The 20,914-nt window shown below is 33.2% G+C and overlaps 1 protein-coding gene across 1 annotated transcript in view; it reads left to right on the forward strand.

The window, feature by feature from the left end:
• LOC123542689 (potassium voltage-gated channel subfamily H member 7-like) overlaps nucleotides 1-20,914 on the forward strand; it is a 159,841-nt gene that overhangs the window by 75,608 nt on the left and 63,319 nt on the right. The window contains exon 2 of the mRNA XM_053532066.1: nucleotides 19,795-19,911. Coding sequence (XP_053388041.1) covers nucleotides 19,795-19,911 — 117 coding nt within the window. The remainder of the gene's footprint in view (nucleotides 1-19,794; nucleotides 19,912-20,914) is intronic.

The following is a 20,914-nucleotide window of genomic DNA, read 5'->3' on the forward strand; positions in this document are numbered from 1 at the left end:
ACAATTGTGCATAGTACTTAAATAATTGGTGTTTAAGAACACACTTTCAACAATAATAACTTAAAATTCGTGTTATTTTTAGTACGAACATATGCTCAGTACATCTAGAAACACAACGTTTTTTTCCCTCGATTGTTTCATACTTTCCTTGTACATGTATATTTGAACTTTGTGTAGAAGTATTGTAAAATCGTGTAGAAACCTGACCATCATCCAAGCCATAACCCCCCAAAAATCAAGTAATTGCAGTTTTCTTGTCAATTATCAGGTTAAAAAATATTGACTGTAGATCAATTGTTGCGTTTCTAGATGTACTCAGTATATTTTGGGTACGGATGAATACAAAAAAAAGTGATAAATTTTCAAGATATAATAATAAATCCTGTAGGAATCCTGTGAGAAATTAGAAACAAACATACCGACTTCCATGACATTGATACTTCCAAAAAATATTGATAATATTCGTTAAAACAAACATTGCACTAAGTTACACGCGATTCAATTCATTCATAAATATTGACCAAAAAAATGAACTGATCCCCGAGTTCTAAAAAGGGAGTAAACAGATGGAGAAGTAAGTAAGTATATTGTTAGAGGTATTGCGTTTGGTGTGTGTAACTAATACTGCAAAACATACTATTGATAACATTTCATCTTTTATGCTACAAAAAGAGGTTATTACGGGATAAACAAGACTCAGATACCAGATTTTTATCTGCGCAAGGATATGTGTCCGTCCCTAGCAAAAATTCTAAAAAGCGCACGTGAACCGCCTTGTTTATACACGATTTTTCTTCCGTTAATACATTGGGGATCCAGTAAAAGAGTAGTTTGTTTTTTTATGCAGGAATAAACAACACATGTGCACTTCACTTTCTTTCGAACGGCAGATCAAAACAGTACTCAACTTACCAAACTATCGTTTCTATACGTTGTAGGTTTTTTTTTTTGGTTTATTAATGTCAGTTATAAATAGATATTATCAATCAATGAAGATTTTAACATTTTAAAGTAATTAGAAATTAATCAACAACAAGTATCACGTTAAAGGCAAAAACAAATTGTTACTGTGATTAATAAACCAGGATTAGGTTTGATTAAACAGAGTACGCATATTCAATTTCATTATGAATTACTACCTTGCCATTCAGATATCATTCCTCACAGTTTCACAAACACCGCCATCTATTGAGACGTAGTAGATACAATCTCGAAGTGCAGATTGAATTAAAATTGTCAAGCACTTGTGAATACTGGTTTTGAAATCCGGTAACAGAACCGTATTTAAATTGCACCAATGAATGTGGCAGTCACACATTATTCATTGACAAATTGCCCAATATGACGCAAAGTTAAACCTTGTACGTTTCAGGAGACACGCTGAGAGAACAAAGCAGATCACCTTTTCCCGTTGTATTTATTCTATAAGTTGTTTCTTGTTAACAACAATGCTACCATCAGTTCTGCTTGTCTGTGCACTTTGTCAAATCTTCTGGTAATGCGATCAAATTTGCGAAGTGTGTCTTCTTTTTGATAATGTTGATTGATAAGTCACAACTTAAGTTTCTCTGGAACAGTACCTTATTCGGTAAATACATGGCAACTATTTATAATTTTAGTAAGCTCAGTACGTACACATTCGCGGTGATGAAACTTTACAGCCACTCGTTATGTTTCTTTAACGTGAGTCAGACGTAGTTTAGCCTAAATTTCATAATATTCGACAGGAACAAACAAACAAACAAAAAGAATCATATTTAAAAATATCATTTTTTTCTCATAGCTTCTTAATATACGACAAAGGACTTAATTCCTATTAGTTTCAATACAACATATGGCAGTAATACTTAATTTTTATTATTGTATTATAGGTCTATAAATGATGCATGCTTTAGAGAAACTATTGCTAGGAGTAGGAACGCATTGATTGCAATGTCAACTTGCCGCCAAAGGGGGGGTCCCAGTTAGGTGTCTGCGCAAAATGTTTTTTGATTTTATTTATACTTTGTGGTAATATACCTACATGTATTAAGTTTCATTAACAAGTGTTACTGTTACCAGTTTTGACTTACTTTTATAGATATTCACATTTAAAGTGGGTGGGGTAATCTGACATGTGACCAGCCAGGAACACAATTTCTGTTATTTTTTTTTAAATGGTTCTAACTTTTTACCTGAAACTTTCATGATAAAATAACTAAGCAATGGACATTCACATAACATGTTGCATTTTAAATTGTACTGAATACTTTTTTCATCACAGAGCCACAAAGTGGTCTAATCAAATTTACTGATTTTCAATGGACGAACTTTACCAAAAAGCTAAAACATTTTTCATTAGTTGAGATATTAAGGTGTTATTTTCAGCAGATATTGTAAACTAAGTAAACACTAAAATGACAGTATATCAGTACACTCTGATTAATATTGGAAGTGTGGTACACTCTCAAACTGGAAAAAAGTGGGTGGGGTAAATAAATATTCGAAGCAACACTACAGATATTGTGCAGTTGTTAAGCAATGGCCTCAGATTGTCTATTACTATCTTAATTTTATTAAATACCACATTGATTGATAAATTTTAACAAAAAATTTCCCACTTTATACATGTGTGTCATGGAAAAAGCATGGACCTTGAACATGACATGTAGACAAACCAAATTAACCCTGAAAGCTCAAAGTATTTAACAAAAGGTTTTGCCTGAGGCAGTATATTTTGAGGAAAGCTATTGTTCAAATTAACATTAAATTTTCTGCATTGATTTTTCCATAGCACACATGAATAAAGTCTTATTAAAGAGAAAAAATCTTTGTTAAAATTTATCAACCAAGTCTGTATTTAATAAAACTAGAATGTGTCTGTAGGACACAGGGTGTGCATTTTTTTACTATTTCAGGGGCCATAACTCTGGAAATAGGGAGCAGACCCAGATAAAAAAAGTAAGTGCGCAAGTTCATATCATGATAAACACTCATCAATTTATATCAAATATTTTTTTAGCTAGGCGTGTCACAAGGTGAAAATGTGCATTTTTGACTATTTCAGGGGCCATAACTCTAGAAATAGGGCGCGGACCCAGATTAAAAATAGGAGATGCGCAAATTCATATCATGATTAAGACTAAGGCAAGGTTTCATGAATCTATATCAAGTACTTTTTGAGCTAGGCGTGTCACAAGGTGAAAATGTGCATGTTTTACTATTTCAGGGGCCATAACTCTAGAAATAGGGGGCGGAGCCAGACGAAAAATAGGAGGTGTGCAAGTTCATATCATTATAAAGACTCATGCAAGATTTTATCAATTTATATCAAATACTTTTTGAGCTAGGCGTGTCTCAAGGTAAAAATGTGCATTTTTTACTATTTCAGGGGTAGTAACTCTAAAATTAAGGGGCGGAGCCAGACGAAAAATAGAAGGTGCGCAAGTTCATATCATGATAAAGACTCTTGCAAGGTTTCATCAATTTATATCAAATACTTTTTGAGCTAGGCGCGTCACGAACTTCGGACGGACGGATGGACGGACGGACGCACAGACAAGAGCAAATCTATATGCCCCCACCACTCATGGGGGCACAATTAAGATAGTAATAGACAATCTGAGGCCATTTCGTAACAACTGCACAATTTTTGTAGTGTTGCTTCGAATATTTATTTACCCCACCCACTTTTACCCAGTTTGAGAGTGTACCACTCTTCCAATATTAATCAGAGTATACTGATATTCTGTCATTTTAATGTTTATTTAGTTTACAATATCTGCTGAAAATAACACCTTAATATCTCAACTAATAAAAAATGTTTTAGCTTTTGGGTGAAGTTCGTCCATTGAAAATCAGTAAATTTGATTAGACAACTTTGTGACTCTGTGCTGAAAAAAGTATTCAGTACAATTTAAAATGCAACCTGTTGTGTGAATGTCCATTGCATAGTTATTTTATCATGAAAGTTTCAGGTAAAAAGTTAGAACTATTTTTTAAAAAAATAACAGATATTGTGTTCCTGGCTGGTCACATGTCAGATTACCCCACCCACTTTAAATGTGAATATCTATAAAAGAAAGTCAAAACTGGAAACAGTAACACTTGTTAATGAAACTTAATACATGTAGGTATATTACCACAAAGTATAAATAAAATAAAAAAACATTTTGCGCAGACACCTAACTGGGACCCCCCCCTTTCGTGCTCTAGGAAAGATTCGTCACATTTTTGCAAATTCGATTGTCATTATTTTCAATAATTGTCGACTGCCAGAAAGCCACAACGTTTAATGAAGTGTGTTTTCACTCAATAAACATAATATTAATGTCTGTGGAACAAAGTAGTCATTTTCCGTTCTTTTAGACGAATAAACTCAAACAAACAACAACAGTAAGTCTAATACTTTATGCGGTCTTATCTTTGGAGGTCAGTTTCATTTTAAAATCAATATAAAGTTATGGATAAAAAAATATTTGGAAGTATCAATTTGTTATCTTGCACTGTAACGATCGTCATGGAAAATAAAAGTTGGGTAGATTTCCCGGAAGTATAGAGCACCCAACACACAATTGGAGAGCAACGCATCACAAAGTAGGCCCGTAACAAACAGAAATACTTGCAAAATATATCATACTCGCATCATTTCAACATAAAAACTAAGGATGAGGTACATTAAATCTTGTCTTTTGTCATCTGTTACTTCGACATGACATTAGTTTTCACGTTCATCTCCTGCAGTGACAAAGGAAACAAAACAGTAAATAAAAGAACATTTTTAACTGATTCTTAATTATTAAAACGACTTAACGATTAAAATAAATGCCATGTTCTGCACGATGAATGTCCTATCTCTACTACACGTTTTAATTTTATAACTTTTTATATTATATATGCATGGTACATTTCGTATGAGGTTATCCATTAACACTTGTCAATACCTACTGATTTGTTAAGTTGAGACAGCATTTGAGCCGTGCCATGGGAAAACCAACATAGTGGCTTTGCGACCAGCATGGATCCAGACCAGACTGCGCATCCATATGTTCGCTAACGGTTTCTCTAATTGCTGTAGGCTTTGAAAGCGAACAGCATGGATCCTGATCAGACTGCGTGGATGCGCAGGCTGCTCTGGATCCATGCTGGTCGTAAAGCCACTATGTTGGTTTTCTCATGGCGCGGCTTATTTTATTTCAAACTTTTTTGAAGTCTGTGGTCGTCATTTTTCAGACTTAATAATTTTTGCATTATTCTAATATCTGAGAGCTTTAGATTGAGCTGTAGATTTAACTAAAATCAAGATTCAGCTCCACATTACAGTGTAAAAGCAACAGTTTTCGGTTTATTTGTCGACGAAAATTATGCTGAATGTAACAATATATTTGTCAATTTTTCTTTCTCAAACTGATGTGATTAACACAGCAAGATCCTAATTTGTTCTCATATTCTTCCTGGAATACTGCGTAATAACAGTTGTTACCTTTGCATGAAATATAGTTCTTTCACTGATTAATATGCATTAGATTTTAACACTATACGACTTGTAAACATATGTTGAACAAACTGTAGACGACACATGCCAGAATGATTTCATCCAACCGTCGATTTCCGACTATCTTTGAACGGCGCTGTCAGAGAAACAGTTGTTAAAGAAATGATATGTTACAAAATGATATGTTAACGTTAAGAGAATAAAAGCAAAAAAAAACAAAACACAACAGTATGCTACTGTTAAAATAGGACAGAAGCAATGCAGTTACATATTGACCACCACCAGCCTCTCTCTAAAGATACTGAGACTGGAGCTAGATTTGACATAAGTTGGTAGGGAGTTCCAGAGTAGGATGGTCCTTGGAAAGTAGGAGTTAGAAAAGTACTGAGTGTGAGACATGGGGATTAAGTAATTTAGCTTTCTAGTTGGGATAAGATGAGATTGGTAGCCATTTAATAAGATGGAAGCAGTAGGAACGTTTGAGCCAGTGTAAACTGTGGCAGCTATGTCAGTCTGGTTCTTATTTTCAAAAGAGCACCGCATTAATGAAAAATAAATGTCTAAAGTAAACAAAATCAAGATTGCATTCGTCTAAAATCATGTGATTTGTTTTATATCACATTGGGAAAGAATAGCGTAAATATAACATAATAAAAATGAATATACTATTTTTTAAGAGTCCCTTATTAATGTCTTTAAACACTTAGCGGCAATGACTGTTATAAGCAGTCAGAATGTCCCTTAAAATGTCAAAGTGCAACTAAGTAAAATAAAAAAATAAAGTCTGTTTGAATAAAAGTCTGTTCATTAGAGGCATTGAAATGTGTTAGTGTCTCACAAACTAAGCATCGGAATACTATTATACAGAAATATTGATTCCAAAAGACCGAACAATATTGGGCACATAAATCTCATATATAAGTTTTTAAGGAAACAAAATACTATTGAAAAAGAGTAAATTTCGATTCCCTATGTTATATCTTAGGAGATTCTTTTATCGGGAACATTTGTATGTTTCTGTTATTTGATCTACTTATCAAAATGTTCTGCGGCGTCAGGACCTTACTATGACAATTCCGATACAATTTCAAATAAAATAGTTTGGGTTTTTGGAATTTCGTTTTTGTAAACATGATAAAATGCCATGAGTTAAGACATTTTTCAATATGATCAATAAACCGCTTGGTACTTTGATGATATTGTATTTTTCTGTTGATCAGATATTTTAAAGCAATCTTTGTATGTAAAACATGCACCAGTATACATGTATATAATATGGCTAGTAAATGCAATTTATATTTGCAAAGAAACTTAAATCTGTCTGTTATATTTTTTCTCCAAAATGTTGCGAATGTTTCAAAATATTTATATAAGCTCTTTTGATTCCTTTATTGGTACTTACTACTAGAGATGTACACCATAGATTAATAAATCAAAGCACGGCCTAAACAAATATCTGTTAGAGGGGAAGTTCAGTGTTGGTGTAATTGCTTTGGCGTCCAGAAGACCGCTGAATTTAATAAATATTTCAATCAATCAGTGGTCAGCAGTATTGTTGACTTTTCCTTGCTTCATTAAGAATACTGACATTTCGTTCAATTTCTGATGTTATATCTTTGACCTAAAGATCGAAGAAATCTAGAGCTGACTTATTCCAAATATCTAATTTGTAGTTGCTTGTAACATTGACGTGCGGCCTTACTTCTTCAATATAAGTATCGTACTTAGTCTAGAAGACCACTTCGCAATCTTAATTTGCAACATGCTTAATGCCAATAAGATAATGAGAAATGCTTACCAATTAAATGCTTAATTATCAAATATCGACAATCAAATCTTAATTCTTGAAATGATAAATAATGACTGCTGATTGCAAAATAATGCATAGAACATGACAAATGTGTATTGCTATTTTTTTTTAATAAATGAGCTGAATCATTGGGAGAATCATCATGTGAATAATCGCTGGCCGTCATTACATAACTTAATCACTGTTGTTTTTTTTCTTTCTAAATATCTTGGAGTGAAAAGTTTCGATCCAATGTTCATATGATTGGAAGAATAGTGACTTTGACTCGTACATATATACCTTCATGTTTTCAGATAATTTCAATTATTAGTTTAACTTTGAGCCTGCTTTGGGCAAATGATTCTGCCTTGGCGACCAGCGCAGACCAGGATCAGCCTGCGCATCCCTGCAATGTAACCTGACCTGCACTGCTCGCCTTTCATTCAGTATCTTCTTGGTATGCACCCCTTTTAACAGGTAATGGTACGGTCAAAATTGAAAAGTGGACAAGTTCATTATAGAAATTTAGCAGGAAAAGGGTGAACCAAGGATTTGGGTCTGGTAGCAACTTCGTAACGTGTATATTTGTCATTTTGCGTACTAATAAATAATAATAATAAATCCGGGAATCAATGGCCTCTTTTGTCTTTGTAACATTAATCGTAACTTGCGCTCATGAAACTCGTATTCGGGTAGTTTTGTTTCCGGATGTACAGATTATTCTACAGTTGGAAATAAATATCGAGTATCAGTAAAAGTCGTGACATTGAAAAAAATGATAAACATTTTCGACAAGGATTTCACATTATAAAAGTTTGAGTTGAATTAATCGTACCCAACATGATCAGGCTTGAAATAGCGTTTTTATATTTGTTGAGTTTAGATATCCGGACAAAGGAATACAGTGTTTGTTTAATGGTATTGGCGTCAGAAAAACAACTGCGTTTAATAATATATCAATCAATGGCCTATTGTCAGATTTACAATGTAGACATGACACAGCTTAATTTAGTATAATGAAAACCCGGAAAGATTTTGAGCAAAGACTCTTCAACTGTATATCTAAGTAATCTAGAAATAGCCCTTCTTTAAGAAAGAAATATTTCGTATTTTCTCGTATTTTTTACACTCATTTACAAATGCATCATGTTGACTGTCCAAAATAGACTAAAAACAGCTTAAGGTTTTATTGGTTACTTTTTCTAAGTGCTTTTTAAATCCGGCAATCTGGCAATTTAAAAATACTTTCTATTATCAATTAAGTATTCTATGGCATCCTTATTTATTCATATACATGTACCCGTTCCTGAAAAGTAAAAATATAAGTCGTGGGCCTTTGTTTTACTTTTCTTCAGTTTTAAATTGAACACTTAGAGTACACAAAGAAAGTAAGCTTATTCTAGTGCAGACTTCGATACAACCGGTTTGTGTGATTGTAATATAATAACAAATGATAAAAAAACTTGAAGAATATATTCCTTTTTCTTTACCTTATCGTGTGTTTATCATGTACACGAAGGTTAGGATTTATGCAAATCTTTTTCTATAATACTGTGAAATTGTTTAATTTCACGGTCATGAAAATTCGTGGTTGTTTTGCCAAAAAGGAATTTCATGGAGAAATGAGTTAGTGGACTTCAAATTTTGTATAGTGCTCAAAGAGCAAACTCTTGCAGTGAAAGGCTTTCAAGCGTTGATGTTTCTTTCCCATTTAGCTGTGATCAATTTTGGTCTCCCATTAAACATTACGAAAAGGCTGGAGGACAAATTAGTAAATAAGATTCATTTTGTAAGACATCCGTTTCATGTTGATCTATTTTACATTGATGAAATGGAACGGATGAACTATAGACAATGATGTTGATAGATCATACGATAGGTTTCGAGTTTATACAGTATACGGTAGGATTCAATGTATGATGTAAATATTCGTCTAAGATGTTCATTTTTGAAACTTACGCTTTTAAAATAATATAGCTTTACACGATTGATCCTTGACTACTTTGGAAAAAATACAGACAGTAAGCACACCTGAAGATCTGTGCATGTTTGTTTCTTACTGGTTTTAACTTGAAGCAACTTTTTACTTGACCTTGACCATTGACCGACAACCATCGGTCATGTGCGTGACAAATAGCCTAGTCATTGGAAATATTTCTGTGTAGTAATAAAATCATCCTTCAATCCAATTATTGTTATTGGGCACAAAGAAATTTTCACTTGACCATACATCATTTATTGACACATTGCCTCATAGTGAGGAACGTTTGTAAGTACCACTAAGACAATCCACTAATACATGTAAAGTTACGGAGCGGAAACTATTTTTACTTCACCTTCAGTTATGACATTGACCTTTGACCTACAAGCATTAGTCATATACATGCATTATCTACATATTGCCCTCTATACATAGACCAAGTTTTCTAAACCTAGCTTGAATACTTTTTGCTTAATTGCAGGATCCAGATTTGCGGACGGACGGGCAGACGGCCTTGCATTCATAAAGTTTCCTCCGATGTTCCCTTAGTAGGGGACTAAAATGCTTTTCTTAGAAACGATAATACTGTGTTATTATACATTTCTAACAATGTACGCGAGGTTTGTCAATAACATCTGCATCTGCATCTGTATATTCGTTAAATTATATTGTTGAAAAACATTAAACTGATTAAATATCCAACAGGGGAGCCTTTACCAAGAGCTCAGTCCTTATAACAGTGTGTTCACTGTGAAGCACATAACTACAAAACACACACATACTACACACATCCCACATATAATCGCATTTGATATCCTTTTCAACGATCTCATTCTGTTCAAGCAAAAACAGCTGAGTAGAATAGATTAATCAAACCAAGGTCTTAATAAGCACAATACACGGACTCATTTCTCATTATTTAATTGCCTAGCTGCCGTCATGGGCTTCCCGAACGTTTCATAAAGCCTCCTTATCAATCAAGGCTAAATCTCAATTCTTTAATTCAATTCTAATAACCCCGTCTCATTTAGTATTTGCTCTTTTCTAAACAAAAAAATTGATGCTCTGCACGAACGGGTCTTCTTAAAGGAAATTAGAAACAATTACTCTGAATGAACAAGACAACCATCTATGAGTTATTAGAGTACATGGCCCTATATTTTCAACTTTCTGTGAAAGCTAGCATTTGTCTATCTCAACATCTGGAAATTGAACTTAAAGATAACTTAGAGTGACTCATGAATGTGCAAGCCTGTTTCTTCGGAATTAAAATAAATAAAATGTGATACTGTTTAATACGTAATATAAAACTTAGTCAAGTTCAACTAAAATCCACTTTACTTTAAAACGCTGTAATAGAATAGTATAATTGTCTGCTAATACAAGTTATAATTCCCGATATATTGTTTAGTAAAATGTATTGTCCCTACAAGAACGTCATTATACACTAGACTAATAACTAAGGAATTGGTCTAACTACATACATACCTATTGAATACACTGAGAGCGCCACCTTAAGTGATATTTTCGACAATCAGTTAGATTTAGAACCTAGACCTGGCAAATCTTCATTATTGATTGCAATGTTTAAACAGTCTTAAGCTGACTAATACCTAATTAAAACTAAATTATGCTATCGAAGAAGGTTAATGTAGTCTGTTCATTTGAACTACATGATAGGTGTTTTACATTCAACTACCACTAATGAACAAGCAAACCGAGTCCTGTATTATTGTTGTGGGGAATATAAGTTTTGTTTACTTAACGCTGTCTTGTAGAACAGCCTGTCTATCTATACGTTCGTTTAATAGTTTGCTTGGAAGCAGTGGTCTAGCCTAGCAGTTTGCTAGTAGTAAATTATTACGTCTAAATAACTGACACGTCAGGATGACACCACCCTTTACTTAGAAAGGGAAAATAAAACACAAATGCTGAATGAATTTGAAAACCAACCAAATTTTTACTTTACTTTCTAAACTAATATTTTACAAAATGATCCAAATATACATATTAGGAAAATGCCAAAAATACTGATAAAGATGACAAACCAGCTTAATGAATAAAAAGAATAAAGTTTTATGTTCTGCCAAAAAGTAAATAATAATCTAAATAAATGTTATTATTAAAGTATATAAATGTATTTTTGTGACTCTGTACTTGTATGACTCTGTGCCTAAATATAACAATATAAATTAATTATCAATATTTACTGAAGTATTTAAAGATGAAAATCTAAAATAATTGCTGTCAAAACAATAGAATTTAAGTTACCTAATTAAAGAAAATTACTTTCTAATTTAGAGAAAAGTTACAATGAATTTAGTAAAACTCTAAGGTTAAATAAAAAGCCAAAAATAAATACAAAATTAATTAATTATTAATTACTAAACCCTAAGAGAGTTTTTAAGATGTTGTCAGTCCAAAAATTCCTTACAGAGTGAAGAAATGGCTCTGAAATTTTACTGAGGTAAACTCTTCCAGAATGCAGTCAACCATGAATGATGTAAAGTACATTCTGATTGGTCAGCATTTTTCTGATAAGCCATTCAACATTGATCTTACAAATCAGCTATGACATTGGCAATGCTTATGTAAACTCTTTGTCTATAATCTAAAAATAGCTCAAAGTTCTCTCATAACTGTTCTTACTAAATATAGCTGATGAAAATACAAAATGAAAATATGTAGTGATATTAAGGTAGTTATGCACGTTTGAAAAACCGGAAGTGATGACGTAACGTTATTTATCCGGAAACGTAGAATAAAGCCTGGATTCGGCGTACGGAAATGAAAATCAATTTATAAATTAATTTAAACCTGTGAGTAAATTTATTACAATGGCACTGTTGCTATTTTTCTAAAGTCAGAATATGATATTAAAACATACGGCACGCTAAAAAATTCAAAATAATGTGTTAAAATTAGCGTGAAATGTCCGGTTCACTTTAATCATAGTCAAATATCTCAAAAATAAGCACACGGACCTATACATTTTATTTCACCAAATTATAGTCCATATATTTATGAACAACCATGGGAAGTTTCATCAAAATCTACATTGTAGAAAACATTCTATTCGCGAAAATGTTATGAAAGTTATGATTTTCCCATAGACTCCCATTATGAAATATTGCATGAGGTCCAAATTTTTCAAATCAGTCTAGCAAAAAATCAAGCACACGACCCTATCTTTTTTATTTGCTGATTTTTCTAGGTATATTCTGAAGTTTTGAAAAATCAGAGTTTAATCAAACTCTACATTGTAGAAAAAATTTCGATCCAAACGTGCAGAACTACCTTAAATGCAGTTTGTTACAATAAATATAAACTGAAAGTACTGATGTCTATTAAGTATATAAGCAATAATAAAGTATCAGATGAATAAACTGAACTGAATGATCTGTCTAGGTAAATCAGCAGTCTTTAATAGACTAGCTGAATGCCCTTAATAGACTAGCTAAAGTCTATGCTTTTAAAACTTAAAATACCATACTATTTGTAAATACAAACATTTATGATAAAATATTAGACTGTTAGATGATATTATGCAATACTGAGACTATGTATTATGTAATTTTATGTTGTAAAAATCCAACATTACAACATTATCATATTTTGAATAGTTATTCTAATGGATTTTATGAACATCCGCAAAGTTAGCCTGTAAGACTACGCCGCAAATATCTCAGAGTAGTTTTTTGTCACTGTGTTGGTATTATTTCTGGTCTTTAAGGCTCGTTGAGACGAATGCAATTAAAAATCTTTTATAGCTGACTTTAATGCTGACATTATCAGCTTAGTTATATAAGGTATGGTAAAGTTACGAACATGAAATGAATACCCATGCTGTAACATTCAAGGCAGCTCGTTCATTATCTCAGTGAGGCTGGGTGCGCACTAAAACCGGTTTAGGTTCCCATGGCGTTTTTGCCATTGGCCGTTCCAAGTTTTGAGGAGACTGCGTGTTTGGAACGTGACATTCCTATTTGATATTTATCCTTGTTTTGTTGTATTATAATGACAACTGAGAACATTACAAGTAAAATTCAAGTTGAAAATGTAACATCCATGTGTATTTGTTGGGTTTAACGTCGCACCGACACAATTATAGGTCATATGACGAATTTCCAGCTTTGAAGGTGGAGGAAGATCTCAGGTGCCCCTCCGTGAATTATTTCATTACGAGCGAGTACCTAGGTAGAAGCACTGACCTTCCGTAAGCCAGCTGGATGGCTTCCTCACATGAAGAATTCAACGCCCCAAGTGAGGCTCACCTTCATATGTAAGAAAAAAGGACGAGCGGTAGTGCTTTAAATATAAAACTCCTTTGTGGCTTTCTGTATTGAACTACATTTTTCATTTTAAAATAAAACATATTGATAAATGATACAAACAATCTTAACTTGATATCGTCTAAAACGCTTTCTTTATCAGCTGGCAAAACGCCCAGCGGTAATAAGTCATTCGAATCATGGATGTGTCTATTCTTAGTTTTTCTAAAATATTTTGTGTTTTATCAATCATTTACTGATATCGGTGCGACGTTAAACCCAACAACAACAACAACAACTTTTTTTGATACTATGTAATCTTCTCTTTCATCCTGTCAATGTATTTAAAAATTAAACTTTTGAAAACTTTCCCTATCAAGGTCTCAGATATAAAGCAGACAGCAAAGGTCTTCAATGTTTCTTCAAAGTACATTCCTATATGTTATAAAACGGATTTCACTTGTTCGGTTTACTAATGTTTGCCTGTGCAATCGGAACAAGTCGTCGTTCCGTAATTGAATAAATCAAAATTTCTCCAAATAATTCCGCTTCTCTTGCATGCTTGTCATGTGCAGAGGCAGAAAGTTTAATGAAGATGGATTTCAATAAATTTTACTGCGATCTCTATCGCATCTTTACAACACAATAACAAGTATGAGGCCAGGAAATCTATCAATGGGGGAGGAAATATAGCGTTGATATGATTCTGCCCAGAGCATGCTAGAAATAAATTTTTATGTACATGCTGGTTACACATTTTCAGAAATATATCCTTTGCATTATCTTGACAATTTCGATATAGGTTTTCTTTTTTCTTCATTAAGTTCAAATTGATATACTTTTGGCTTTTGTATTCGATTTTATTGTTCCTCCTCATTGTAACAAACATACTATTTTAGACATCAAAGTATTCACTTTATGTAATATAACAACATCTATCTTTAAAAATAATGGTCGGCGAATGGTAAGAAGACAAGATTATGAGATTTTCATGTGTCATTCTATCATCTATCTAACATTTTTCAAAAAGCAAAACTAAATACCACACCTTAACAGTTTATATGGTTCTCTTTTAATTTTTCGCAAACGTTTCGTAGGTGTGCAATTTTGTTTCGTTTATCCTACGACGAATAATTACAGCAGTGGTCAGGAAGACACTTTTCTACCTAGAAGACCTTAATTGATCGGCTTTTCACACCCTAATTTATGTTATACGCAGACCGCATTTAGCGTTTCCTGTAAATTGATGAATGTTGATATTTGAACAGGTTATTAATATATAAATAAACTTACTTATCATTTTAGATACACCAATATTCTTCTAAATATGCTGAGCGAAATGTAGCATCAAACTTTAAATAGCGCCATTAACTACAAGCAAAGTGGGAGAGAATAGAAACCTAATCAGGCAGAGTGTTGCATAAGTCTTTCATTTTAATGAATTATCTATAATGCATTATCAAATAGTCTGAGTTGTTAACCAGGTCACGAATTCGTTCTTAGACGGCGCTCGCCGAAAAAAAAGTTAACACTGACCAACAGCAGCATTATATTGTAATAACTTATGGCTTTTACATCAGAACATATATATTATAATTGTACACGGTTTAATTTGTCACCATCAATGATAGATTGTCTCCGCGTCTATCGTTTTACCCTTCATTGTTATAAAATTTACCTCAGTGTTTACATTTGTCTCCCTTCATTTAAAACAGCCGAATACTCTAAATCGAGGGCTCAGAGGGAAACTAGTCTATCTGCTTCTATTTCTATATAAACTTAGACTAGTTTTGCTCTGAGCCCTCGAAAGGGAATGAAACACACACAAAAAATCTCTAATACGCTGTAATATCTAATAAGTAAATTTGACTGTATATCCGCAATAGCCACTAAATGTAAAAAGTTATAATGAAAAATATATAAACCTTTTTATATAATGACTAAACGATCACTTGTGAATCACGATGCCAGTCTTTATAAATATAGATAGAAATTATTCAGTGTTTGGTCGTCAGAAATACTGGTGTGTTTGATGAGATTTCAACCATTCCTTGATTGTTTTGTATCAATTTTCAGACATAATATCTAGACCTAATACAATTAAATAAAGAAAACTGCTATTCCGTTTGGTTTAAACTAATATCATACTTAAGGTTGTTTGCACATTTTACAAAACTGTAATCAATGACGTAACATCATTTATGCGAATATCGTAGAATAGAGCCTGGATACAATGGTGGGGTATTAAAGATGATTTCATTTTTTGTTAACACATAAAGTTATCCTTTATTATCATTTTGGCAGTTTACATGTATATCTTTGGCAAATACGGTATTAATACAAATACGTTCTACAATTGATTTTTGTGAAAATGAGTGAGATATAGGCATACTGTTGCGCAGCGAAATGTGCTTTTTATCACCTTAAGTATATACTGCTATTTATATCGACCTAACCGTAGACAATTTATCCCTCTAGGAACTCTCATAGAAAACTTTTATTGCCTTACACTAAAGCTCAAACATTTTCGTTAAATACTTCATAGAAAAGAAGTCTACGAAAACGTCTCTATATAAAAGCCTAATAAATCACGGTCTTGACAAAATAAATATCTACAAAAGGAGAACACTGTTTGTTTGATTGTTTTCGCGCCAAGAGGACCGCTGCGTTTAATAACATCGCCCCTCGTTTTTCTTTATTGTCAGATTTAGCAGTCAGACATAGCAAAGCTTAATCAAATAAACTGACATTCTTATCAGTTTTTTATCGCACACTTCTAAGCTGTGTAGGGAAAGAATATCTGTCTGTCTTATTTATTAAGAAAGAATTTTTAAAGTAGTTAAAACTTTCTGCAAAGGCTGAAGCATGTGTATACATTGTATCACAATAATGCACTAAAATTAAAATATGATTACAGCTAAATTTTCTTTTACAAAAAACATATCATTCAGTGTTTAAATAAATTGCTTTCTACAATTTTTATATCGTTTTTATATAGTTTTCATGAGACTTGTTGAAAGGTGATGTTATTGCACTATTTGCTATATCTTTCAACTAGTTTTGTTTGAGGTTAACTTGCTTTTAAAGCCCTGCTCCGCGGCTATTCAAATTAAATTCTTTTGTGTGTATGCAACCCATGATTACAATAGGTAACAGTTAACGGACACGTGCCACACTTAAGCACGCACAACCACAGGTATTTCATATAGAAGTTTATATAAAATAGACTCTATTTTGACCACAGACACTTGGGATTCGGACCTCCACACACCCCATTCTCCTCCGCCCCTGGTTAAGTCTAGCCAATATATTTTAGCATTTTACCATGTATTGAGCATAGGTGACGATCATAAAACGCATTTTGTAACATTTCAGCGTCTTTTTAAAAAATGCATTTTTACCATCAATGCTCTCAATATTACAAGATATGAAACATCGCACGAACAATGGGAACACTTGCTTGCGCTGGACCCTCGCTTTGTGTAGCGCATGGCATAAACCGGGTACCAAAATTGATAATCTAACGGCTATGTTAAACCAGATCATCACTTCTTTATGTAAACAAACCTCGTGTAACACGTGCTGAAGCGATAATCCGGTATAATGTAGTCAAAACGGTATCAATTTTGGTACCTGGCAACGATATGCGCAGTTCAAAGCAGGGATCAATTCGCAAGGAAGTGTTCCATAGAATTTAGATTGATTGATTTATATTATTTATTGATTTCTCGTCGGAATACAAATGACAGTTGTCGGGACCGGTGTCATTTGACAGAATGGAAACAGGTCTGATGATTGATACCAGTGATTCATTGGTAGGGGTTCATTTAAAAGTTTAACTGTTTTTTTCCCTAGTGTCCGTGTGATGTTTCAAATCTTGTAATATTGAGAGCATTGATGGTAAAATACTTTTTAAAAAAACACGCTGAAATGTTACAAAATGCGTTTTATGATCGTCACCTATGCTCAGTACATGGTAAAATGCTAAAAAAAAATGGCTAAACTTTACCAAGGGCGGAGGAGAATGGGGTATGTGGGGGTCCGAACCCCAAGTGTCTGTGAATTTGACAGGTGTCACTGTTCATAGTCAGGATTTTCATGCTTTTTCAGTGATAATTCAAGGTTAAAAGGGAGTACGGGAGCAGGGCTTTAAAGGAATTTAGAGGTTAGAATCTCTAGCTGTGGTTGTTGTGCTCGGTGTTTCAATGAATTTTTCTATTAATGTTGATGTTCCTTCTATTAGCTTCTAATTACCATGATATCCTCCGGCGTGCTATACTAGTTCATTTTGTAACCATTTACTGAATTAAAAAAAATGAAATAAAATAAAATCACCGTAATGAACATGCAGCGATGCATAAATTACATCTGAATTCTTAACATGAAAATGTGTAATTGTTGCAAACCATCTAACTTCAAGACAAGTTGAACATAAAATGCTTTTTTGATACAATGTTAAACAATCTCTTTCTTGGCAGGCAAAATTGCCCTAGAGACTCGTAAATCAAAGCGATGTCTATAAAAACAGACTTTACGGACTTTTTCTCGTTATTTAATTGCTATGCTGTGTTCCTGATTGTTCCTGACGTTTAATAAAGACCCCAATCAATAAGGGCCTAAATGGAAAATAATCATGAATTGTCGATTTCTAATAAAGCCTGTTCCTTTCTTATTTTTGTTTTGTCCTTTTCTCAACGCCAGTGCATTACTGTTTATTTGATTGTTCATAAGAATACCAATGCAGCACCTCAAAGGTACTTACTGACTAGAACAGCATATTAAGGAATACTGGTATTAAGGAACTACCTACTTTTAAGGGAAAGTATTTTAATTATTTAGATAACAAACGTATTCCGTGAAGTGAAAAAAATGGAAATCATCAACATTTTATACTGTGTAAATAGTGCTAGCGAAAGACATCAACTGCAACAAATCCATTCCCAACATTAATCAATGAATAAGAAGTGGTGGACGAATAATTTCAGAGACAATTAAGAAATAAAATATTTTTTTCGTAGTTCACGCATAATGAACGACAGAATAGGATCGTCAAATAATTCATTTCTTACTTTTAAAGTCTGGATCCTTTCAATTTGTAAACAAGATCATATTATAAACTGCACACGTTTTGTCGATTTAACATAAAAATCAGCTTCCCGGCCACAGAACAATATCGGCGTCATCTAAGAAACGTCCTCCCTGACTATACGCGGACATCAAACAGTGGCCTTTATCACTAAGCAACGTTATCGTAATTTTGGGGCCTTTCCTTTGCTGTTCATACAAAATGAGCGTCAAAGTTTATATTCGAAAAGAATAGGGCGAGTGTAAATAATGATTTTATCAAGTCGTCACGAAGAACATACGTCTGGCATTTGGATCGAATTCACGGCTTTCATTCTTCTTCTCTTGTTGTTATTATTTTTTTCTTTTCTTTTTTTGCTTTTTTATCATGGCGCAATTAGAGGCCGAGATGTGCTGCGCCAACATAAAGCACCGCCCATTTGTCAACCGTTAAAATAAACTTTGTAGCTTTTATAAGTGGTATGCAATTAATTTATTTTCTAATATATGTCTTCTAAACATATTTAGAATTCTAACATACTGACAAGTCAAAGACTACTTACCTAGGTGAGCTAAAATTAATACTAAAGCTAGGAATTTTATTTTTACAATTCACAATTTACACGTGTGTTAAGGTATAAATAAACTGTATTTAATATCTATGTCAACAATATTTAGAAATTTGTCGCTTATTTTCAGCGCATTTCTGGTAAATGGAAATTGAATTGAAATAGTTTTGATTTCTTTTTTGTAAGATTTATCCTGAAATATACAGAATATAAACTTTGCAGAAATACAAAACTGGACCAAAAGAAAAGAGCGCCAAAACATTCATTTTAAAAATTATTGCCCCACCATTATTTACCGCTCATTATACCTTTACTTAAAAGGCCGCTACCAAATTTACTTTGTGGACATGAAATAAGTCTCTTTCTTGTTAAAGTCTGATTTTGATCGACTAAGTTGTCTTCTCCTATGTTTGCCTAAGGTTTGAATAATGATTAGCGTAATAGGAAATATTATTGACTCCATTGTTTATGACGACTCTAACTGTGCAATTAGATTTGTAGAAAAAACATTATGTTACTTTAAAGTTTTTGAGTGTATTATATTATACACATTTACATGTCATTAAGGACTGGTGTATTTACGTTTCGTTTTCTATATTCGTGTACACATATCAGTTGCTGGAATTTCTTTTTTGTTCTCTTTGCAGGCTAAAAACAAAATAATTATGCTGAAAGTGTTAAAAGATGTAAAGTCACGTGGTTCATTCCGTCCAATCAGTGAAGAGTCAGCAAAACAAAGAGGTGATGCATCGCTTCTAAGTGACGTAAGTTCTTTTTAAGACTTTAATTGACGAGGTTAACAAAGGCCTTAGTGAGTCGCAGTTGTATCAAATCTGTCACTCTTTGGTGCTTGACTATGTTCATTTGTTTGCTTGGGTTCAGTGCCGTTTTTTCAACAGTAGTTCAGCCATGTAACGCTGGGTAGTTAACCTAAGCAGTGTTCAAGGAATCTGTACAAGTACAAACCTGTTCTCCGCAAGTAACTACCAACTTCCCCACATGAACCAGAGGTGGAGGACGAATGATTTCAGGCACGATGTATCCTAGTATATCAAACCGTCATTGAGAACATACACCTCGCCCGGGGATCGACCTCGCGATCCGTAGATCTGCGCTCTCCTTACTGAGCTAAGCGGGCGGGATGACTATGTTCAAAATGACTGTACATGTATGATGTAAAACGTTCTTGCATACATTTCCATGTTTGTTTTTTTTTATTTTGTTTGCTATGTATTTGCAGATGGAACTGGGGCGGTAACCGAAAAATGAATTAACCTCATTTGAAAGTAAAATGCATTACTTCCATTTTGATTACTTAGTTATGTCTACAACAAAGTAATAAATAGAATTTCAAAATAACAATATCTTTTAACATTTGAACTTTATTACCAGTTCTGGTATTGACAAATCCCATACGGAATGGTCTCCCCTTACTATTAAGAGACATCTGCCGTAACAAACATTTTTTATCAAGATTTTGATAATTATTGTATACAATCATTGCATATATTTGAGTATACTTATTGAAATTGTGTCAAGCAGTAAGGGAAATAACGCCGCTTATGTACGTGATCAAATAAAAATAAAATTGAAAATAAGAAAATAATAATTAACATTATATTAATTTCTTTTCATTTGATTTTCACGGTCACTTGGTATTTGTGACCGTAGCAATTAAATGAGAGACAGAGGTGATAATCACGTGTATTGTTTATTCGTATTTGCCCTTTATGTATCCAAATACAGTCACATACTTACTATCATTTC

Source organism: Mercenaria mercenaria, chromosome 19, assembly GCF_021730395.1.
Source record: "Mercenaria mercenaria strain notata chromosome 19, MADL_Memer_1, whole genome shotgun sequence".
Lineage (NCBI taxonomy): Eukaryota > Metazoa > Mollusca > Bivalvia > Venerida > Veneridae > Mercenaria > Mercenaria mercenaria.